Source organism: Prionailurus viverrinus, chromosome A2 (assembly GCF_022837055.1).
Source record: "Prionailurus viverrinus isolate Anna chromosome A2, UM_Priviv_1.0, whole genome shotgun sequence".
In the NCBI taxonomy this organism is placed as follows: Eukaryota; Metazoa; Chordata; class Mammalia; order Carnivora; family Felidae; genus Prionailurus; species Prionailurus viverrinus.
In genome coordinates, this window is record NC_062562.1 from 122199929 (window position 1) to 122224818 (window position 24890).

Consider the following 24890-nt stretch of genomic DNA (forward strand, 5'->3'; position numbering starts at 1 on the left):
AAAGAAAGCATTGATGCAGTAATTGTCAGTGGCACTGAGGCAGAGGAAGCCAGTAATTTCAAGCTGAATGAGAGTGAGTGTCTAAAAAGGATAAAAGCATAGGCTGACCATGGACTTTGAGTTTTAGTCACTTTAATAAAGGTCATTCCTATGTTTTTATTTACATATTTGTCTCATAGTGAAAATGGCAATTTCCCTAAGTATCATCTCTAGTTCCTCTTAGGATATTTGAGTACAGTAATAGCTCACGGATCTATAATCTAGAATATTAATGTTAACTTCTTCTCTTAAGTCCATTAGAGATAAATTTATATCTGAAAATATTTATTAATAAACCTTGTGAGTCCCTGTTTTTCATTCTTTGAGTAATTGCTTCTTACTAATGTTGTGAATTTTTTTAATTCTTGATTTTTCTAGGGATTATTTCACATTTCAGCTGCTTTTGTTTTCTACTGCTATCATTGAGGGTTCAAGAACAAAAAATAAGTCTTCAGGTAAAATGCCTGATCCATAATAGTGCTTGGCATTGTATTTTGCTGAAAAGGTCATAGAGCTGTTTGGATGCTTGATCTGAAAATACAGTTGTGATGACTATGAAATTTCCGCATGGAGTTTTCTTGGCTGCCTCTAATAGAGTTGGTCTCACTTGTTCGTTCGTTCATTCTTTCTTTTCTTTCTCTCTTTCTTCCTCTCTTTTTCTTAATTTTCAAAAGGATTTTGGCTGTCTGCTTTTTTTTGTGTTGTCTTGATCTGCAATAACTATGGCTATGTGCTTGTATCTGCTAAATATTTTAATTTTGCATTTTTGGCTGCTTGAAATTTAAGTAATGTTGGGCGATGCAAATTAAGAGCTTGAGGCTATAAGTGAAAGAGTAATCTACAGAAGTTTTTAATTAGCTTATAAATGTATGTTCTTTACCTATTATATATTTTCAGGTTTGGTATTTTACTAACATTAAAATTTAAAATTTAGTTTCTCAGTTGCACTGACCACATTTCAAGTGCTACTTTCAGGCCATATGTGGCTAGTAGCTACCAGACAGCACAGATAAAGGACTGTTTCTGTCATCATAGAAAGTTCTAATTGGACGGGACTATTTTCCTGTCCAATAGAAGCAAATAAGCAGTAAATTGTAAGCTCATTTCTGATGATACCAGTTTTTAGAGCAGTTTGATAACTCCAGAAGCTAAAGCATGTGATCAGTCTTGAGCATACATCCTCTAAATTAATGTGCCATCTCGATCTTGAGTATTTCGTACTTAAAGTTGTCTGAAATAGTTCATTTGCTTCACTATTCTATTTTAAAGTGAAATTACTTCTTGTAACAAAATTCATGTAGTAAACAGCCCACCGACTTAGCCTAATTTTGAGTCCTGACCCCAGAACTTAGGTTAGTAACTTCTGGTAAGTTACTTCTTTGAGCCTCAATTTCCATATCTATAAAGTGAAGGTAACATTAGTTACCTCATAGGATTAATAAATAATATTAACTATATGTAAAGATATGTCACAGAGTGGACATTTATACTACTTTTAAATATAGAATGAAGCCAAAACATTTAAAAATTAAGTGATGTTGCTTGCATGAATTTGTGTTCCAAGCCTTGAAATTTATAATAGGTCTCTGGAAATGGTTAGGTCGAGTGTCCTATAGAAGTTTCTGGTGGCCATGGGATTATTTATGACATCATGTAAAGTTAAAACAACTAGAATACCAGAGTGAGGAGAAAAAGAGATAGAAAAGTGAGCCACTTTGTTTTTGGAGAAGTTCATAAAGTATTTTCTGATAACAATGGCAATAAAAATGAATTTTTTGTATAATGTTTTCATAACTTACAAAGTTTTTCACATAATTCTTTAAAATTTCATGTCCATACTATTTTAGGTACCTTTATTGTATTAATATTAGGGGAAAAAAAGAATAAAAGGAAAACTCAAAGATGGCCAATATTTTGGAGCTTATATAGCTAACTGTGAGGATGGAAATTCATATTAAGTTTTCAACTTTAAATCTCACACTCTTTCTTCTTCAGCATGCGTGTTCCATTATTAGCAGTTGTGTTTCTGAGGCAGGGGTGTATTTCAGAATCTCTAGGGATGGAGCCCGGGTATATGTAATTTATTTTCTCCTGTGTTGAGACAGAATGCATACCCAAGTGATTCTGGTGCCCACCTCTGGTTAGAAATCGTTGGTCTCTTCCTGGCTGAATTCTTCTTTCCTGTATCAGTACACCTAAATTAATGCTTGCATCATATGAATAAGACAGAAGAATTAGCGTGATAAGCAATACACTGGTTTAACTTTCAGTGTTCCAAATGTTTAAGTAGGACACCAGCAACGATTGAAAAAGCAACACAGGTTTACTTTCCTCTTCACTATCTTTAGTGCTTGTCCATTTGTCAGTGCTTGTGGAGAGCGGGAATCCAGACTAGCTCGCTGTGAAGTGAAATCTATTAGTGTTCCCTCCTCTGATAAGAACTTTGGCTAGTTAGTAGCCTGCCCTCAATGTATTGCAGTTGTAAACTGTTGACTCCTTATTGCTTATAGGAGGAAAACATTTAAGAATGTTTTCAATTGACTGGCTAAAGATTTTTATCATCTTTTCCCAGCTGTCTTGAAGATGCTTCAGTATCCTGGATTTAGTGGTTTTTCCCAGCCGTATATAACTCTGAATGTTTCACCACTTTTCCTTTGAATGAGAGGACAGTGTCATAATGGAGAGGGAAAAGGGAATATTCTAGCAAACTCCCACGTAGGCAAAAATAAATCATGTTGCATAGTGAATTTTAAAAATGAAAGACATTTTCGAACATAAAAACACAGATTTTTATGGGAAGTGGCATTTTCAAATTTGAAAATTAAGCATTTGCTATTTGAGACCATAAATAAAGTTTTTCAGTGAGTGAACTGTGTTTTGACTCAGAGTTGCTTATCAAAATGCAGTTGGATGGTGGCATTGTTAACGTTAGCTTTTAACGTTTTCTGAGTAGAGATCATTTCACTAGAAGCTATTTACAGTGGATATTGGCTGCTTCTGCATTGAAATTTGCTTGGGATGTTCTTGTATATAGGTGTACCTTTCTTAACGTAGAAAATGAAGTTCTGATTATTTTTCATGACTGGGGCTTAGGGAGCTTATGATTAAATGGCTGACTTTAATATGGCAGTTTAGATTAAACTGAAATGTTTCTCTTATTACCTGCAAAGCATAACATTATATTCTTTAAATAAATACCATTATGTTAATTATATGCAGATTATATTTGTGTTGTACTGTAAATAAATTCACTTAAAAACAGGATGAAACCAAGGCCTTCAAGGTATTAAAATTTTTTCAACTCAAAGATTGATTTTTAAAAACCTATTGTAAGAATTGAGACTTGGTCGTAAGTCACCATAAAAGTATTGTTAAGACAGCTATTTTTCTGCGAACAATGCATTCAGAAGCTTGTACTTGATGGATTTTGAGTTCTTTTCACTTGGTATTGACAATCTGTTACCTAGTAGTGTATGACAAAAATAAGGCAATACTTTTTCTTTATTTTTTAAAAGCTGGCCTGTCTTATTTTAATTTAAGATAATTGAGATTATACGGTTCATATTTACTTAAATCTAGATGCAGTGTTAATGTATTCCAAAAGGTAGAAAACATGATACCATATTTCACCAATTCTAAGACACACTTCCTTTTCTTACTTTAACTGCCCTGGAAAATGAGACGTATCTTAAAATTGGTTTGTGTCGTTTTAATGGTGGTATTTTTTTTCTTACTGGCTCATGTGTAAACGAATGGTACATGTTATAATCATTGATGTTTTAGGCTTGGTAAAAAGTGATCACTGATGTTTTGAAGTTTGTTGTAGAACTTAGACTCATTGTTACGATGCCGTATGTCTTTGTAGTGGAAGAAATCTATGCTGTGACTATACCATATTAGGTGGAGTTACAGACCTTTACTAAGATCTCTTCCTGTTTCCTTCACATCCATTCATTGCTATCACCCTAGTGTCAAATGGCACAACTAAAACAATTTAGTAGTGAGTTTGGTGTACTTTATTCAAGAGAAAACGATGCATGGGTTGAGGGAGTATGGTACATCACAAGCACTGCCCAAGGTATTTTCTTACAGGATGTTGGAGGAGACAGCACTGAAACAGGGCACGACTGGCTAACAGGGTCCTCTTGCCTAGGGTAATGTAAGCTAGCTAAAGCCAAGTTGGAAGACTGTGACTGGTGTTAAGTTGCCTTGACAGTGAGGTGTTTTCCATAAGTGCAGGATGATGTAGGTTTAGATTTGTGACATAGGTGGGGCCAACTGGAGTGGCCTCATTTTGTGTGTCCCAGTGTACCGATTAACAGTCACTAGTTAGGTTTTTTACATCACACTGGTTTCCTATCTGTGGAAAGCCAGCCAGAACAATAACAGCAAAATGGAGATCAAGAAAAGGAGGAAAGACTTGGGGTCAGGGTTGGGGTGTGTAGAGTGGAGGTAGGGATGGGACCTCCAGGGTGAAGAAGAGAAAAATGGGGCTAGCACATTAGGGTGCGTGTTAATGAGCAAGCAGCATTTTCTGTTTATCCAGCTTGACTTATCCTGGTCAAATCTCTGGTTGTGATATATTAGCTTCTGAACTACCCAGCAGTTAGCTAAAATCATCTCAGTCGTATCCCCTAGATTCTTCTTGCCAAGGCCTTTTTCTGCAGAAGTTGCCCTCTTACCCCCTCCAGCTTTAGGGGTAAATTATCTGCTGGTATACACCCAATAAAGGCTGTGTTTCCTTCTAATGTGCTGTCTCAAAATGAATGACTAAATGGGGAACTACTTCTTATGGAAATGAATTTTTCTACAAGGAATGACTACAGATATATGCACAATTACATTCGCTGTTTTTTATAAGAGGTATGAGACTACCAAACAAATACTTGATTTTAGGAACTTTCCTACCTTGCTCTGTCGTTCAGCATTTAGAGATTGGTGTAGTCTTTTCTCTTTATCCTATTTTATTTTCATTTCTAAACACAGTGATTTGTTTCTTTGTGGTGTAAATGTATATTGCGTGTTCCTGCTTTACCTTTCCATCCTCTGCACTTGCTGGGTACACATTCTCCTGCGTTGAGCAGCCTCTCCATACTCTTCAGTAATGGTGGTTTCAGTTCTTCCTCACTTAAAAAGAGTTACAAAGAATTATCTGGCTAACATACTCTGTTTTATGCAAGATCCTTTGAAAAATTAAGCTTTAACATTAATAAAATACTTATATTTCCAGTATAAAACCTAAATTGAGGGTAACTTTTTTTCCAAAAGGAATTTTTGCTTTGCAAAGGGCTTTATTTACTGGTTGGGTGTTTTAAACACTCTGCAGGGCCCTCTGGAAGCCACTCTAATTGCTGCCTGGTGTAGGCCTTGCATTGTCCCAGAAAAGGATTAAGAAGAATTGTTGCATGCCTGAATCCTCAGGTTTCCCAAAGTACCTTTTGGAATCTTTGGATCTTCTTGAGTTAAGCAGACCTTTTAAAAGAAGTACCATATGCAGGGTGATTTCTTTAACTTAATCCAATTTTGCTATTTTAGAATTTTATAAGACACTCTTTTTTTTTGAAAGAGACAAGGACAGCGTGAGTGGGGGAGGGGCAGAGAGAGAGGGAGAGAGAGAGAGAATCCCAAGCAGGCTCTGCACTGTCAGCACAGAGCCCGATGCGGAGCTCAGACTCCCGAAATCGTGAGATCATAACCTGAGCCGAAACCAATAGTTGGACGCTTAACCGACTGAGCCACCCAAGTGCCCTGTTATTTTAGAATTTTAAAAATTATAATAGTAGTTTCATGTCTCTTCAGCCACATTATGCTCTAAGGTTTTTTGAACTATCTTAGGCAATAATTAATAATGATTAGTAAGAGAAGGAAAATGGATTCCAAATTGCAAATAACTGACTTGATGATAAAGTTTTATAGCAAAATCCTTTGCAAGTTAGAGGACTCTGTACTGTTCTTGCTTACTGAAATGCCTCAATGAAATGTAAATGGAAATAAGAGATACCGTCTATAGGTAAAGGTAAATATTATTCACTGACTTATGAATAATGTGTCAAATATGGTTGCCAAGTTTTATGTATTTCGGACAAAATATGGCAGTCACCACTCTATAACGTTCCCATAATTCTTCTTTCAGTTTTATTGTCCTGAATTCATTTTTCTCTTTCCTCAGAGGATGTACTGAGTAAAGATGCTGGGGAATGTGCAATATGCCTTGAAGAATTGCAGCAGGGAGATACTATAGCACGACTGCCTTGTCTATGCATATATCATAAAGGGTAAGTTTATTTTTACGTTGACCAAATTGATAGTAAAAAGATGCTTCTCGAAGTTTCAAACGTTGTTAGTGCTGAAAAGTTTTCTTCTTAATTGAAACCCCCACCCATTTCTTAAAAAATAATAACCTTTGTTCCTGCTAGAACTAAGATTTGAGCCCAAATATGTTTGTATTAAAAAATCTACCATTTGTTAAACGTTTACTGTTACCCAGGCATTGTCCGTAATGGCTTAGCCAGGCTAGCCCATGTATACCTTGTAATAATCTCATGTTAAAATCGAGGGAATAAGCCAAGGGACCATAGGAAATCTCCCCAATGCCATGGCTAGTAAATGGAAGAGCTGAGATTTTAGCCATGCCTATTTGACTCCCAACACCCATCTGGATTCTCATAAAAGATTCTTGGTTTCAGAGCAACACAGGAAAATTGGGGGTAGAAAATTATTTAAAGCAAACACAAAAATCTAGAAAACTATAACTTTCGAACAATAAAAGGAATAAGGTAGAATTTTATTTAAAGGTAGGGGGTGGAGAAAAGCATAGAGAGCACAATAAATTATACAAAATAAAGAGACAAGAATAAATGTACTATCAGCATAATTCTAAATGAAACAAACTCACCAGTGGAAAAGAGATTGAAAGATCAGGATATGCTGTTGATGAGTAACACTTAAATATAGGTATAGATATAGGATATAGAAAAATATGAAAGTGAGGGGATACACTTAAATATAGATATAGATATAGGATATAGATATAGATATAATATAGATATATATTATATATATACTATAGATATAATATAGATATAAATATAGATATAAATATAGATATAGATATAGGATATAGAAAAATATGAAAGTGAGGGGATACAAAACTGTATCCAGGCAAGTATTAACTACAGGAAAACTGACAAAGCTAGAATAATAGCAGACAAAATAAATTTTGGCAAAAATATTATTAGTATGATATGATAAAAGTATATATAAAATTCAGTTTTTGGTGAACCTAAGAACAGAATCTCAAGGTAAAATATTTATACAACTGTCAGAAAAGAATTGACAAATATGTCATGATAATGGGAGAGTTCAATACAGTTCTCATTGTGTCAAGCAGACACAAAATGAGTCAAAACCTAGAAGAATGTAGCAACAGAGTTAACAGGTTTGTCTGATGGATGTGTGTGTATCTGCACCCAGCAATTAGCATCTTTACTTTTCAGGCACTCATTACATATGCAGAAATTGATGGCATACTAGGCCATAAAGCAAGTTTGGCAAACTATGAAAAATTATACCATACAGAAAGCGGTTCTTTGGCCACTCTTAGATGTCAGTAATAAAAGATGAATTATCTTCACACATACTTTTAAGTAACTTGTGGATTAAAGAAGAAATCATAATGGAACTTAGAAACACTTGGAACTGGATAATAATGAAAAGTCTTGCCATTTTTCTAGAGTGATCCATGGAGAGCTTGTGTTAGAGTGGGGAAAAAAGACTGGAAATCATTAAACCCAATTCTTCCTTAAGAATTTAGAAAAATGAATTAACACTGAATAGAACAAGAAAATAATAAAGGTTAGAGAAGGAAAAAAAAATACACGCTAGAGGCCAGCAAAGCCAAAAATTTGTTTTTTGAAGACTAATGAAATAGATAAGCCTCTGGCAGGATCATCTCTAGGAGGAAAAAATGAACGGTATAGGAATGACACATCAGACATAGTAGAAATAAAAAACAAATGGAAAAATCTGTGAGAAATTTATTTACTCTTCGATTTAAAGAAAACAGGCAATTTCCTTAAGAACATTATTTTATATATTATTCATTATATATTTTGTAATATATAAGTATATTTATTATGTTACTAACTATATATCTCAATATATAGCAATTACCAAGATATTTCAAAAAGAAACAGAACACGTGAATTGACTATAATAACTATTACAAGTAATTATTAAGAAAAACTTTTTAAAAAACAACAAATATTAAAAAATAAAACCCCAAAACCTAAAAAGAGGCCTACAAAATTGGTCTGACGGCAGGTTCTACCAGACATCCAAAGAACACCATGTTAACCATTGTTAAACTCCCCTCAAGGTAGGAAAGGATGGTAGGTTCCCCCACTTATTTTGTAAAAATAGTATAAACTTGATACCAAAATCAGACAAGGAGAGTATAAGAAAGAAAATTAGAAGGTACTCTCATTTATGAACATAAATCAAAAAAAAACCAAAAAACCCAAAACATACTAGCAAACCAAATTCATCAATATCTATCTGAAGTAATGCCTCGTGACTAAATTAGACTTATGCTAGGAATATAAAGACATTGTAAGATTAGAAAACTTACATATGCAACATATTATGTTAATAAAGGAGAAAGACCATATTATCTCAGTAAATGAGAAAAAATGCATTACAGTTCTATACTTGGGTATTAATGATTTCAAAACAAAAGCAAAGAATACATGTTAGATAAACTGTTAAAATTGTTAACAGCTTACCAGGGTTTTCAGATATAAGCTCAACATGAATGTTAGTTTCATTGATAACTCAGTAAGAAAAAATAAAAGCTTTTTTTTTTTTTTTAAGAATAATATTAACACCCATAGAAACTACAATAGCAGTAAGCTATGTTAAGAATACATCCTACAGGGGCGCCTGGGTGGCGCAGTCGGTTAAGCGTCCGACTTCAGCCAGGTCACGATCTCGCGGTCCGTGAGTTCGAGCCCCGCGTCAGGCTCTGGGCTGATGGCTCGGAGCCTGGAGCCTGTTTCCCATTCTGTGTCTCCCTCTCTCTCTGCCCCTCCCCCGTTCATGCTCTGTCTCTCTCTGTCCCAAAAAATAAATAAACGTTGAAAAAAAAAATTAAAAAAAAAAAAAAAAGAATACATCCTACAAAAGGTACAAGGATTTTAAAACTTTACTGAAAGATCTAGAAGATCCAAAATGTAGAGGTATATTGTCTTGTGGATAGGAAGACTCAGTGTCATAAAGATGTCACTTAATCCCAAATTAATCTATATAGTTAATATTATCCCATTCAAATCTCGACTAGTTTTCTCATGTAACTTGACAAGTTGACTCTAAAATACACATGGACCAAAGAGTCCATATGGCAAGAACAGTCATATTCACAAAGAAGAAAACTGCTGGGGGGTGGGGGCTTCCCCTATGCAGATACATTTTAAGACTATTAATTAAGACATGTGTGGAAAGGACATAGGAATAGAGCCCGTAAACACTCATGCATATATGAGAGACAGCATAGCACAGGGGTTAAGAGTCTGGACTCTTGGGAGTCAAGCCTTCCTCCCAAGGTTCAAATCCCAGCCCCTCCACTAATTCACTGTGTGATCTTGATCAAGTTACTTAGTTTTTCCCTCCTTCGATCTATAAAATGAGGCGACAGTACCAACTTCATAGAGTTGTTTTGAGGTTTGAAATGAGTTAAATTTTAGAAAGTCTGGCACATGATGGGTAGTATGTAAATATTTGTTAAGTAAATGAAAAAATTAAAAAATTGATTTGGCAGTGGTGGTATTATAGCAGTAGAGGAAGAATGAACTATTCAAAGAATGGTACTGAGATCACTTGGTTATTGATGTAGAAAAACAGTTGAATCTTTATATTTGAAATAGGAATCAATTCCCGATTGACTGAACATATGCCTATGGAAACCAAAAAAAAACTCTTACAAGTGTTGGAAAGAATGTAGAGAAATGTTCTTGGCCCCTTTGGAGGCTACAATACAAGCCTTCCCCCACCCCCCTATAAAAACTTGAAGGAAAAGTTGATCAATGATCTGAACTGAACCCCCAAAATTGAAATGTGCCTGCTCTTATAAGGATACCCATCCACTGAATGTTTTTACACCCAGTTCAGTTAGGCCACGGGCTTTATTTTTGAAGTACTTGCTTGCTTCATTCATGGTTCTCAAATTTTGACCATATTAACATTTTAAAACTTTTTTTGCATCATAATACTGTGAAAAAGTAAAAGAAAACTAGACCTCAGGCTGAGGTTTTTTTTTTTTTTTATAATACACGAACAACAGTTGTAGTATCTGAAACAGTACTCTCCTTCAGCAACTTTCTGTAATGCAGTTAGCGCGTTGCAGTTGGTAAGTGGAAGAAACGGTGACGGTATAATGAGATGATCTTACTGGTTCATCCATAGTATTTCTCAGCACATCAGTGTTTTGCTCCAGCAAATAAAAGCAGATGAAAGCATATGTGGAAGCAAGCCATGGGAGAATACGATGCAGGTATACCGTGTTTCGTTGCACTTCGTTTTATTGCGCTTCACAAATACTGTGTTGTTTTACTAATTGAAGGTTTGTGGCAGCCCTGCGGAGCAAGTCTGTGGGCACCATTTTTCCAGCAGCATCTGTATACTTCGTGTCTCTGTGTCACATTTTGGTAAATCTCAGAGTATTTCATACTTTCATTATCTGTTACGGTGATCTGTGATCAGTGATTATGACTCACTAAAAACTCAGATGGTAGTTAGCCTTTTTTAGCAGTAAAGTATTTTTTAATTAAGGTAAAGTGTGGACATAACTTTGATATGCACTGGGAAACCAAAAAAACTATTTGACTCTTTTTATTGCGATATTCACTTTATTGCAGAGGTCTGGAACCGAACCCCCATATATGAGGTATGCCTGCTGTTATAAAGATACCCATCCACTGAATGTTTTTATACCCAGTTCAGTTAGGCCATGGGCTTTATTTTGGAAATACTTGCTTCATTCATAGTTTGTGCATTGGGCTTTTGTCTCCATATTAATCCTTCCTTAGTCCTCTTAGGTCAAAGTTTATACCTTCGGGAAAAAATCCTGTATTTATAGTGGTATTTTAATTATTTGGAGCAAACACATCTTTGTTCTAGTTACCAGGTTGTATTGTTTGAGTGGTCTGCCTTTAACGTTTTTCCCATAAGCCCTGTTACTTTTAGTGTATGATTTTGTAGACAGCAAGGACCATCAAAAATGTGTATACTATATTATAGCTGAAGTATCTGGATGATAACTTCCTGCAAACCTATAAGAAAAAGACAAAACAGAAAATTTGGCAAAAGTTACCAGTCAATTCGGGGGAAAAAAAGAGCCCCAAGTGTCAGTAAACATCCAGATGTAAGTTGGTGTACTTACTTGGTGGATAGCTCTGTAAGAGCTCTGTGCTGTCTACATCCTACAACTCCGTAATTCCACTCCTGAGACCAGGCCTCCGGGGAGTCTGTCAGTGAAAGAATGTACACATACACTGCAATATGCTTATGTTAATGGAATATTATACACAACAAAAATGTAAAAACCAGAGCCTTATTAGCAGTTGTAAATCTCAGGTTGAAAAACACAGAAAAAGCATACTTGATGGTAGCATTTGTATAAAATTTGGAACACAGAAACAATACTATATGTTGTTTTGGAATATGTACTTATGTAGTGATAGGTTAAGAAAATGTCCAAGAATGAGAAACGCCAAATTCAGAGTAATGGTTTCCTGCTGGAGTTGGGAGAAGGGATTATAATATTTCAAATAACATGGGTTGATAGCAATTTACATGAGAAGGACCCTGGGTTTTAAATGATTAATTTCTCAGTATGAGCCGAAATTACATGGCTGTAAAATAAGAAGTGCCCATTTTATTTATTTATTTTTTTTTTTTTTTAATTTTTTTTTTTTTCCAACGTTTATTTATTTTTGGGACAGAGAGAGACAGAGCATGAACGGGGGAGGGGCAGAGAGAGAGGAAGACACAGAATCGGAAACAGGCTCCAGGCTCCGAGCCATCAGCCCAGAGCCTGACGCGGGGCTCGAACTCCCGGACCGCGAGATCGTGACCTGGCTGAAGTCGGACACTCAACCGACTGCGCCACCCAGGCGCCCCAAGAAGTGCCCATTTTAAATCACATAGGTACCGTGAATTGTTAATTCACGTGGAGTATTTTGTTCAGTGCTTCATTTAAAGGGGTATTCCAGTAGACTAGGGGACTGCTGGAGCCAAGTAAGTAGGATAGAAAGCAGGCTGAAAACCATGTCAGAAGCCAATTGGGGCAAGGTTATTTAGACAGCAGAAGTCTTAGTGGCAACAGAAATTAGTGGTTGAAAGAATATTATATGGATGAAATACTTTATCTTTTTTCCGTTCAGTTTTGTCCATTATTTTTACTTTCCAAATTATCCTGTCAGGATATGAGAGTGATAAATACTAATTTTGCCTGTAAGCGTATTTACCAAGCCTGCTAGCTTTGTGGCGTGTGCCAATTTGACACATCAGTGGGAGTGTTGAGCAGTTTGAATTCTGCTTGGGTAACTTCCTAGCTGCTGGGCAAGTTACTTAGCCTTATCGAAGGCTTTACCATTTATCACAGTGAAAAAGAACTTTCTGCAGTGATGAAAATGTTTTGTATCTGTGCTAATAGAGGGGCAAATAGCCACGTGGCTTTTGAGTGCTTGAAATGTGGTCGTACGACTGAGGAATTGCATTTTTCTTTTATTTAATTGTAATGCATTTAAATAGCCACATGTGGCTTGTGGCTACTGCATTGAACAATGCAGATTACAGTGAGGATAATTATGTGCACCCTAGTATTCAACTTCCAATAAAATCATGAAATACTTTATAAATGCCAAGTGGATGATGGTATATTTACTTGTGTATGTGTATGTATTGTGTAGGGTGGGATAGAATTAAAATAAGTATTCAATACTCACATATAAAGATAGTCTTTTAAAAGGTGATTCAGGGGCACCTGGGTGGCTCAGTCGGTTGAGTGTCCGACTTTGGCTCACGTCATGATCTCACAGTTCACGAGTTGGAGCCCCGTGTCGGGCTCTGTGCTTACAGCCCAGAACCTGGAGCCTACTTCAGCCTGCTCCCTGCGCACGCTCGCTCTCTCTCTCTCTCAAAAATGGATAAACACTGAATAAAAGATTTGAGAGGTGATGCAGTATTGTCCAGAATTAGAATTTAAAAGCTGCTTTTGATTACATTGATCGGTGGCATGAACAGAATAATACTTGGGTGAATGAATGACTATTTTGGAGAGAGAAATATCTGTCCAGATTTGTCACTTAATTTTGAATACTGGTAAAGTAGTGGTTCTTCAGATTTGCTTTTGGTGTAATGGTTGTTCTATTTAAACTTTAAAGTACTTTATAGTATAATTTTGCAAAGATTATTTCCTTAACTTCTTTGAGTAATCAGAATGTGGGGTGCCTAGCTGGGTCAATTGGAAGAGCATGCCTCTCCTGATCTCTGGATCATGAGTTTGAGCCCCACGTTGCGTGTAGGGATTACTTTTTAAAAAATCAATAAACTTAAAAGATAAGTAAATAATCAAAATGTAGTAAACAGATCCTTATCTTTTACTTAGATATGCCAAATATGATCATTTAAAATACTGATTTTTTTTCCTGAAAAGATACATTAAAGTCAAGAAGTAAGAATTTTTTATTACAGCTGTCATGATATAAATAAGCATAAGTGTTTCAGTTTTTCTGGTTTTGTTCTTTTCTAGCTGCATAGATGAATGGTTTGAAGTAAATAGATCTTGCCCGGAGCACCCTTCAGACTAAGCATCAGCTTCCTGTTTTATAGGTAATTCTCCCTTTTTCTGTTCTAATTGGCTTTTTAATTGTTACCTGAGTTATACATTCTCTGCCACCATTTTTATTCATTTATTGAAGCGTGTGTGTGTGCGTGCGTGTGTGTATGTATCCCAGACATTGTGTTTGGCTGCTATATAGAAAACTCACGTGAAAAGATATGTAGAAAACAACTTTGCTGATTCCTGAAGAGAGTCATACATTGAGTAACTTCCCCATTCTTGGTACTTTAAAATACATTGGCTTGTTTAATTTTAGTTTAGTGCTTAAACCCAGGAACTCTATGGCCGATATATTACTTCATACATGTACTACATATTAGTGCACATTACCCCATTTTACCCCTGAAAACCTCAAGGCCTAAGTATTTAATTTCATGACTTTAAGAAGCAATATGCATAATAGTCAAAGGTCCTGTATTTAGCAAACAAAATCAAATTCTGTACTCTTATCCCTCACTTAACAAGTATATTCTTAGGTAATGCAATATATTGTAATTCTAATCATAATAATTAATTAGCATTTATGTTGCATTATGTGCCAGGCATTGTTCCAAGCATTTTACATCTATTAATAACTCATCTAATTGTTGGAACAACCCTTTGAACTCAGGACTCTTGCTATTCCCATCATATAGATGAGGAAACAGTTAAAGAGAGGTTAAGAAACCTGACCTGTCAAGCCTAATTCCTCGGTAGAACTGGGATTTGAACCTAGGCATATTATCTCCAAAGGTTGTGTTCTTAGCTATTTTGCTGCTATTAGGTAGGAGCGTTTTCTTCAAAAAGTTGCATCATGCATTCATTCATTCAGTTCAATCTTTCACCTTAGTATCCTCAGCATATAATAAAGTGCCTGTCCGTACAGTAGGAGGAAAAAAGAAAAAAAATTGAATTTTAAACCAAATACAGAATTTGTTTTGGTCTGCTGATTTAGCTTATTCATTATTCTGCATTATCTAAAAATGTTCAGTGAATTGAATGATAACCTCACTTGACTATTGCTTTTTTCCACATTCCGTGAAGTGTGTTCATTTGACTTTGGAAAAAATAGTTAACTTAAATATTACCTTCATATATGTGAAAAGCTTTTTACATGAAGACTTGGAGAAATGACATAAAGCATTGGGATTTTACATCAAGGCATAACATGTTAGCGGATCCTGGAATCGTTTCAGGAGTTGGAGCCTCTGTGTTCAGAGGTTTAAGGTAGCAGTCGACAACAGTCTTTGCTGAATGGTTAAGACTAAAGACAGGAAACTGGAGCAGAAAGTTGTTCTTAATGATGATGATTTAATAGCAGATTAGAATATTGACAGGAGATTTGAGGTAACTTAATAGCCACCATAGCAACCAAAGAAAGAACTGCAACATTAATTGAGGCCTCTGTCACAATTACAGTAGGGTATGCGTGTGGAATGTGAAAGCCTTGGTGAACTGTAGGGTACTAGAGGACTATCAGCATTTGAGCCTTCTACTGTGAGCTGATTCAGACCACACTTTGACACATTTGAAATATGAATTGGGATAAGATGGCCATGTAAAGAAAGTGTGGCGATAGAGTGATATTTTGAGTATATGTGCATAAATGTTTTTATTTGGCTGTGGAAAGGTTTTTTGAAGAGGAAGATGCTTTGAAATATCCTCAGTGTAACCTTATGTCTGGGCCAATAAACTAAAACTATAGGTAAAACTGTAGCAGCATTTTAAGAGAAGTACTAAAAACCAATGCTAATAAAATGAAATTTTTATCATAGTGTTTTACGTACCAAGGTAGTATGTCTAAATTTTTCACCTGTGGGTAAAATTAGTCTTCTATAGGCAGTAAACTTTTCTGTGTGAGGTTGAATTTTATGATTAAAAATTTTATTTTATAAAAAAGTTTTGGAGCACCTGGGTGGCTCAGTCAGTTACTCGACCAACTCTTGATTTTAGTTCAGGTCATGATCTCATAGTTCATGAGATTGAATCCGCATCAGGCTCTGCACTGACAGCACAGAGCCTGCTTGGGATTCTCTCTCTCCCTCTCTCTCTGCCCCCCCCCCCCACTCACATTCTCTTTCTCTCTCTCTCTCTCTCTCTCTCTCTCTCTCTCTCTCAAAATAAATAAACTCTAAAAAGTAAATAAAATTTAAAAGTTATTTCATGATCTGATCAGCTAAATTCCTTTAGCATCACAGTGAGTTATGGGGTATAAGGAACATGCGTCTCATCTCATAGTCATTATGCATATTGGTCTTAAACAGCATTTCAGTTTCCTTACCTATGTATTGGTGTTATCTTTTCATTGTTTTTTTTTTTTTTTTCTTTTTGTATATAGAACCTGAGTTTGGTAACAGCTGCCTTAGAAACTTTAGAAATCAATGGAATCTGTCTCTGTGGGTCTTGAGTCATTTTTAAGAATGTATAGACATGGAATGTCTTGATTCTTTTATATTTTTGCTCCTGTTCTAACTGCTCTTATTTGTCAAATGATAAATTCCTCCTACCCCATTTGCTGTCCCAGATTAAACATACGGGTTTTGTTTTTTGGTTTTTTTTTTAAGTATTTTTTAAGTTTATTTGTTTCTAGAGAGAGAAGGGCAGAACAAGAATCCCAAACAGGCTCTGTGCTTAGTGCAGAGCTGGACACAGGGCTTGAACTCATGAACCATGAGAACGTGACTTGAGCTGAAACCAAGAGTTGGATGCTCATCCAACTGAACCATCCAGGAGCCCCTAAATGTATGGGTTTGAGGAGTATTTCTTGTTAAGACATTAAAAAAAATGTAGCAACACATGCAACATTTCTGATATTTTTTAGCATAAGAATTTAATGGATGGCCCAAAAGAGATACAGGACTGTCTAAGGTTTTGATTAGTCAGGAAAAATCGCTTCTCGGCCTTTTGGCTAAGATCAAGTGTGATTAGTCAGCAAACTGTTTACCATTTTTATTTGGTGATTTTAATTATATGGGGGAAGGTTAATAGGTATGCATAGGTATTGTGTGTGTGTGTGTGTGTTCTGTACTCTGGTCTTAATTGTGGAGGGAAAATGACTGTGATGTGGTAGATATTTTTCATGACTGTTTTAAGCTTTAACTGGTCCTGCTGTGTCCTTTACCTGTTCTTTTGCAGAACATTGATTTCATGAGTTTTCAGAATAGTAAGTAAATGTATGAAAACTTATAGCAACTAAAGCAGTGTTCCTGGGGAAATGGATGTTGTATTTTGATTTGTATTAGTTTTATGAACCACTGCTTGAACTTCATGTGTCTGCTTCTCCACAGGTTTTCTTGTGTTTTCAAGATGCTTGAAAAACTGAGAGGAGATGAGGATCTGTCTCTGGAAAAAGAAAAACAAAACTGCAGGCATACTCAGCCAGAGATCTGAGTTCTGTGAGACTTGGTAACGCAGAGATGGACAATCACACGGGAAAAAACCCTGCTGAAGAGAGGGCAGTTGCCACAGAACTCAGTGTACCAAACATGCATATAGAGGACACACAGGGATTTTGAAAATGCTGCACCTCCCTTACTAGTCATCTACATAGGTAATACTGATAAACATTTTGTATTCAGACGCCAAAGTTAACTGATTTAAAAGTTGATTTTATTAAGTTCTCTAGAGCTGCGCAACTAGTTGTGTTTGACTTGTTTTTTTCTTGTTTGGGGTCACTTTATTTTCCCCTACATGATGTTTCTGTATTCATCTGTTCTTAAACTGAAGACCACATAATGTACTTCTATAAATTAAAGTCTTAAATGTGAAACCAAGAAATGAAATCAAGCAGTAAAACATTTTCTGAATGTAGACCATGATCTCAAGTTCTTCTATTTTTTCTCCTATGAGTAGAAAATAGACTTCTGCATAGGAGAGCTAAAATATGTTAGTATCTTAAATTCAAGGTTTAACATTATCAGAATGCAGTCCAAAGAGTAAATCAAGTTACATAATTACATTTTAATGAACTAGGGCTAAGGTTGTCTATTGAATTGCAATTTATTACACGTGTTATTTCCTCTTAAGTAAAACTGCTCAGTAGTTAATCAGTAATGAATCATCTTGCAGCAGCTATGCAACTTTTTAAAAAATACAAATTACCAATTTTAAGTGCTGCCAGCTATAATAACTTTGTTTTGACGGGTATTTTTGTTTGTTCTTTTCATGTAATTATTTCATTGTGCTTTGCATCTCCAGACAGTTTTCCCACATTTGGGTAGAATGTTTAGCAGGTTGTAAACTTAGTAACTTATGAAAAGGGTAAAATTTTCTTGAGTGGAACTTGGAATAACTTGAGGGACATTTTATATACTTTTAAAAATCAGAATTTAATTGGGATGCCGGATTTATAGCAATTTGCATCTTTAATTTTCCAGATAATCTGGAAGTTAGTGTTTGATAAATGATTTTTTAAAGCAAATATGAAGATTTTGTTAATTTATAATTTATTAATGTGTTATTACTGTAATTGAAAATGTTATAGATAATAGACTTTTAAATTCAGTCTTGTGTAGAAAGAAATGTATTAAGCAAAATTATGTGAATAAATATTCCCACAAAATACATCTGAATGGTTACAAAACACTGGAAGAGAGCTATCAGGCTACAATAGTGAATGTCTTTTTTTTTTTTTTTTTTTTAATCTAAAAAGATACCAATAAGTAGATTTCATATTTTCAACATACAGGGAAAATGTTATCAGTGAACATTTAAGCAGTGCACTTTACTTGGTATAATTGAAAGTTGCACAAGTACTGTTTCCTTATTTTACGCTTTCTTTAACGTATTTAAGTATTTGCTTTTCTATTTAATGCTGCTACTCTTACTCTCAAAATTTTTCCCTATTCTGCTTCTGTTTCATATTTTTTGAAAGGGCACGTACAGGAGCAACTGCTGCTACCCAGAAAAATTGGTGTTTTGGAAACAATTGAAAGAGTTTTTCATTGCTTTCTGTGTGATTCCAGACCAGATAACATTTTCCCTAAAGTTATGCTGTGAAATGCCTTTTGTTATGCTGCAATTGACAAAAGCGTCCCAAACCTCCATTGTGACGGCCGACAGCACGGTTTCATAGGTGCTTTTTAAACCAGTTATGGGAAATACTCTTCCCTCACGGAAAATCTTTCCTTCAATTTTCTTCTGTTACCATGAAATCTTAGTATGAATCCATTTTGTTTCACATTTTTAATTTTGTAAGCTTCCACACATAACACATGTACCCGCTCACCCCAGGAAAGACCTCTTAGAGTATTTTGTGAATGATTCATTTTTTTCCTACTACTGGTATATTGTTATGGTAAGAATTGTTTTGTTGTCTTCCGTTCTTAAAGGCACAGCTTAACTCTAGCTGTGGTAGTGACGCATTAATATTCTTCTGGAAGTTGATTTTCTGATATGTGATTTACTCATTGACTTTTTAATTTTACAGACTTTAGTTCTTTTCCTTCTGTGTCCTGTTCCATATCAGCCTCTCTCGCTCAGCCTCTGACCTACGGTTCTGTGCTGCAGCAGCTACAGCAGAAGAAAGTTCAGTGTTTGTTAGTTCAAGTGCTCCTTGATTATTATATTTGTCTAGAACAGTACTTACTTAAAATCTGTTTATAGCAGCCCTTTTGTGTTAAAATTGATAGAGGTTAGCATTTTTTACTTTAGGTTCAGTCTCCATCAATGACTCCCCAGAAAGAAGAATTTAGGAATTGAAAATGTTTTTATGCCCAGATGCTCTGGTTATTATTCAAAGTCAAAATTGCTACTCTGGAAAATATTATAATATTCTACATAATGTCACTTACAATATTTGTGTATCTGTATGTGGACACTGAATAGTGTAAGTAGGATACAAAAATCACATTAGATATTTAAATATGTTGCTTGAAACTACTGACAACTGAATATTATGGAGACAAAATAAAGATTGAAAACCTAGCTATCAAGTTGGTGATCGATAGCCTTCCAGAATCTTTGTAAATACACGTTTTAAAATGAGATCGCACTTGCGTAAATAGAAAGCAATATGTTCTGAAATTTCACTTTAGTGCCACTCTTCATAATGGGTTTATTGCCAATTTTGACTCGTTTTACTTTGATCTGGCTTTTTGAATTTTGTTATTGCCGGAATGTATAAGAGATAGTAAAATTATCCTGTCTTTGGGCTTTTTGCCAGAGAAATTAGCTAAACCTAGTCTTAATCTATGTTTTTCAGATCTGGTTATAAATCTGATATAGATCGTGTTTTAAGAGCAGTGTTTGTGATTGAAATATAAGTAATGAATTCTGTAACTGATTTTTTTGTGGTAGCTGAACAACATTTAAAAGGCCATATTGTTAACTCTTGCATGCTAAATGGGTTTTGGTTTCTTTGTGCAAATCTTCTGTTTCTTTTAAGTGATACACAGTTATTTCTGTTCTCACCACTAAATACTTTATTAGAATGTAGCCCAAACGAAATGCCTGAGGATCACTGTCAGCATATTTTCAATATGTATTTTGGAAAGATTTCAGGTTAACAAATTATTAGTGAAAATGGCAGATTCCTTTTCAAAGTTTATTTTACTTTCCCAATTTGGGTATAGTGAAGTTTAAGGGCAATTATTTAAATTAACATACTATAGCAAGACTAAGAGAAATGTCTTTAAATGAAAAGACAGTAAATTAAATGTAAATATTACCTAATCTTATTTACTAACTTGGAGAGCTGAAGAAGAGAAATTTCCTAAAAGCTACATTTGAGCAAAGCATGAAACTCTTTAAAAATTCAAGAATAATTGAATTTACCATCTGATTGACATCCCTTTTATGCATTGATAGTAATATCCAAATCATCCTATTTTTTTCACAGAGGAGCTTCCATATAAATCAGATGAACTTTGTAAGACTTCGTAGAGGTAAATGTTGCGTATTAATTGTGAGTACAGTCTGTGAGCTGCCGGAAATCTTCTAGTTCATTTGGGCCATTTTCTTGCAGTTTGATTTATCCTGAGGTGAACTCAATGCATATTGACAGTGTGTTAAATGTGAAATGTCCCTTGTTCTTGTACAGGTATTTTCTAAGTTAAAAAAAAAAAAAAATTTTTAGCATGCTGATACTTTTATCTCTGACCCCATCACTCCCCCCTTTTTTTGAAGTGCGTAACTTCTGATTTTTTTCTTTACTATATTGTGAATGACAATAGTTAAATTATGTTTTACTGTTCTATTCCTCTGTATCCAGACCTTTTCATTCTGATACTAAATTGCTACTTGTTTTGTTTTGTTTTGTTTTGTTTTAGAGGAAATTGCTACTTGGTATACTCCTAGTAGTGATTCTTATTCATGAACAGCTGAATAGGTAAAACTTTTGGTAATAATTTACTCAGGCAGTACTTTGAGTGCCATATTCTGGGAATGCTGTTTTGAAGCTGGGAAACTGAATGTTCTTTTTCCGTCACAGAATTCCTGAATTGAATGGGAAATACCTGGTCTTTGAAGTTCAGCTGATTCTCTGGAAAGAACTAAAGGCATTGAAGAAAACCAGATATATTCATATTAAGTTTTAGCTGAAAATGCAGTATGACTAAGGGGAGTTGGTGTATTTTCAGATGTGAAGCCATCATTAATTTTAGACCAACGGCTAACAATAAGATAAATTGTTAGTTTATAGGGAAGCAAAGAGCAGTATGGCATAAACTCACATCTCAGAAATGAAAAATTTCAAAGTAAGATTGCAGTATTTGATTAACCAACATTGTGTTTCCTAGCTCTGCCCTGGACTGTGAGGCCGCTGTCAGGACTTCAAGTCTTAGAATCAGAAGTGACTGATTTCTCCTGTTATTAAATTCTCATGCCTTCCATTTTGATTTGATATGCTGAGATTGACTGATGGTTTATGTTTATAAACTTACAGTCCTGCCTGTACCCTGTTACCAGTGACCCTGGTGCTAGCATCTTGAAAAGGTTATGTTATTAGTCATTAGCATTTTGAGCACGTGTGTGCATAGAATACAGTTAACAGACCCTATAGGGAGATCAAGAGATATTTTGGAATTTGATGATATTGGTCTTTATTACAGAAGTCCATTTCATTTTATTTCTTTCCAATGATTATATGAGTGTCTTTTTTTTTTTTTTTAAAGAACATCACAGTAATAGTATTTATTTCCATTGGTTTGTTCATGGTTTCAACAACTCTTCTGTAATACCTCTTAATTTCCTCTATTAGAAAGTATTTTCCTGTTAAATAAGGCATCAAAAGCATCCATCAGAAGAAATCTAGAAAATGTATTAGGAACAACTTGTATTAGTATGTTCTAAACTCAAATGGAACAATTCATGATTGATATTTTAATAAATAAAACTTCCGAATGATCTTGCCAAATTATCCTGTTATTTAGAAGTATAACGTAAGAGAATGCTTTCAAGGAAATTTGTCATATCCACTGTAATGCCTAGAAGTTGACAGTACATTATAATAAAACTGAGAATTACCTGATTGCTGAAAGGTTACCATGAATTAACTGTTGTCACAGTTTCTTTATCTATTTTTGTATACCCGTTAAGTTAAAAATCTACAATAGCTTGAGAAATTATGTAATGGTAATGAACAAAGAAAGTGGTCTTCATTACCTTAACCAGGAGTAAAAATGTACTTTGAAATTTCTACTGTGAAACCTATTTGTAAGTTTTTTAATTGAAATATGATTGTAGTAGAGCTATTAAGTTTTGGGGTGGGGTGGTCTGTCAATGTGTAATCATAACTTTAAAAATTTAGACTGTATTTAGTAACATTCCATCATGTTTTTGAAAAGGGAGTAATTGATCTTTTGAAGTACAGGTTTCATGATGTGTAAGAGGTATTGAGCTTTGTAGCAGAGTGGTTAAGAACATGGGTTCTGGGGCCAGACTGCCCAGTTTTGCTATCTTTGTGACATTGGGCAAGATGCTTAACTCCTCTGTGCCTTGCCTTTGCCTATAAAAAGAGGTAAAAACAAACAAACAAACAAACAAAAAAAACTACTGCCTACCTCCAGGTTGTTGTGAGGGTTAATTGGGAAGGTGCACGTATGCAACAGACACACAGCAAGCACTTCATGATGTTAGTGGTGGTTAAAGATGATAAAAATATTTGTGCTTATCTATAAATAAATAACTTGTCATTCTCTTCAGTCACGAGGTGTAGAAGTAATGTCTTAAGCCTTTGGCTGACGCATTTAAGAAACCTCTGTATATAATAGAGGGCATTGTAGATTCTGTTCTTGCTTACAGATTGACTCTTTCAGCAAGTATGCATTAAGCAGACTTGGTTTTATGGACTGTTATGGACCAAGAATACAGAAATCCAAGATAGCTAGCCTCTGAGACCTTAATTAAACTTTAGTGGGTGAAGCAAATAAGTGGGCAAACCTATAATAAGTTGTAATAATTGTTATTATAGACACATACACAAGATGCATATGGTCATTAGACCATAGGTCATGAGACTAGGCAAGAGAATGATTAAGTCTTTAAGAACAAATAGATCATACATAGCTCCAGGGGGTATGGATAAAAGGACTTGTGGAGTGGGAAGTAAGCCTAAGGCAGAAAGCATAGCATACACAAGCAGGACATTCTTGGAGAGTTGCTGTGTCTAGAGAGGTAAGCAGGTGGCAAATCACGAAGGGATATACATCCCAGACTACAATTCAAGGGTTTTAAACAGGAAAAAGACCAATTTACCCATACAGAAGAATGAAACTACAGGCAGAGAGACTTTGTTGGAAAATTTATAGCAGTTCAAGCAAGATAATGAGGGACAAAACCAAAGGAGTGACAATAGGAAAAAGAAAGATGGAGGCACTTACAAGTTTTGAGAGCAAAATGAACTCCACTTTAGTAGTCATTTAGATGTGAGGATGAAGGACAAGACCAGGACAACTCCCGTCTGTCCTTTTGCCACAGCTTGGAGGGTTGACTCTTAAGGACAGAATATTTCCAGTTGGGGAAAGCTGATTATGCCAGAAATACTCCCTGGAGAACCAGAGAGAAAGATTACCAACTCTAACATAAATTAGATCTGAAATAGGAGGCAGAGCCTTGAGAGAGAAGCCAGACAGTTGGCAAGTTGTGAGAAAGAGAGAGAGAGAGAGAGAGAGAGAGAAGGTTTAGGAGTGCTCTAGACACAAATGTTGCCAACACTGTTAGGGCAGTAAGTGCATGCGATAAGTAAGGTACACTTTTCTAGTGCAATGACTTCTAGGTCGGTTGAGTTGGGCATTCTCCCAGCAACTCCCCCCACCCCCATATTCCCCCTTAACATCCAATACCTGTTGGAATAGGGCCATGCTTTCCCAGCTTTGTCTAGTGAAGTGCTGAAATGCATTCTGAAGCATTCGTGAGGTTTTCTCTCTGGTTCATTTGTCCCAAACTCTTTTCATTATGCCAGTCTTCTCAGACATTCACAACAGAAGTAAGCTATTGTTGGAAGTAGAGTATTCCAGAAGACGCTTATTGGTTCCTGGAAGGCTATGGGTTGCCCGTGGGTGCACTATGATTATCTTTGTTTAGCAGACAGAGAAAGATGACTGATAAGCTTATATTTAGTTCCTGGAGAAGCAGCAGAAACCTTGGGGCATCCTTGTATTATATTAGGTCAAGGACTCCCCCACAGATTCCCTAATCTAATACAACATATCTGTAGGAACACCAGACTTTCACAGGTTTCTCCAAATTGGTTCAAAGATACACCTGTAGATAACTTGGAACTTCCTAGACCAGGAATTCCTACAAAGCAAGATCTGTGAGAATAGTAGAAACTTAACACCTTAGAGGGAGTTGTCCTAAAATGTAAAAAATAAAAAAAATAAAAAACCTAAGTATTACTGCATGATTTAAGATTTGATTTCTCACATAAAATGAAAATAATTTTTCTGCAATATCATACTGATGCTGTAATTATAAGAACATTCCGCCATATAGTGCCTTATTTGTCTGGTTCTTTTCCATGAATTCATGAATTCAA

General features: G+C 35.4%; 1 protein-coding gene across 5 annotated transcripts in view; it reads left to right on the forward strand.

Moving 5' to 3' along the window:
• Nucleotides 1–24890, forward strand: part of ZNRF2 (zinc and ring finger 2) — a 127152-nt gene that overhangs the window by 80556 nt on the left and 21706 nt on the right. Inside the window, exons 3-7 of one of the 5 annotated variants that reach the window (XR_007147803.1) lie at nt 6209–6314; nt 13847–13926; nt 17203–17465; nt 20754–20799; nt 21345–22403. Coding sequence is in view for 1 of the 5 variants with exons in the window: in XM_047838813.1 (XP_047694769.1) it covers nt 6209–6314; nt 13847–13904 (164 nt within the window). In the remaining 4 variants the exon portion in view is untranslated. Of the gene's footprint in view, nt 1–6208; nt 6315–13846; nt 13927–17202; nt 22404–24890 lie in introns of those variants that run through there. The other 4 variants (XR_007147801.1, XR_007147802.1, XR_007147804.1 and 1 more) reach the window with 4 other exon arrangements.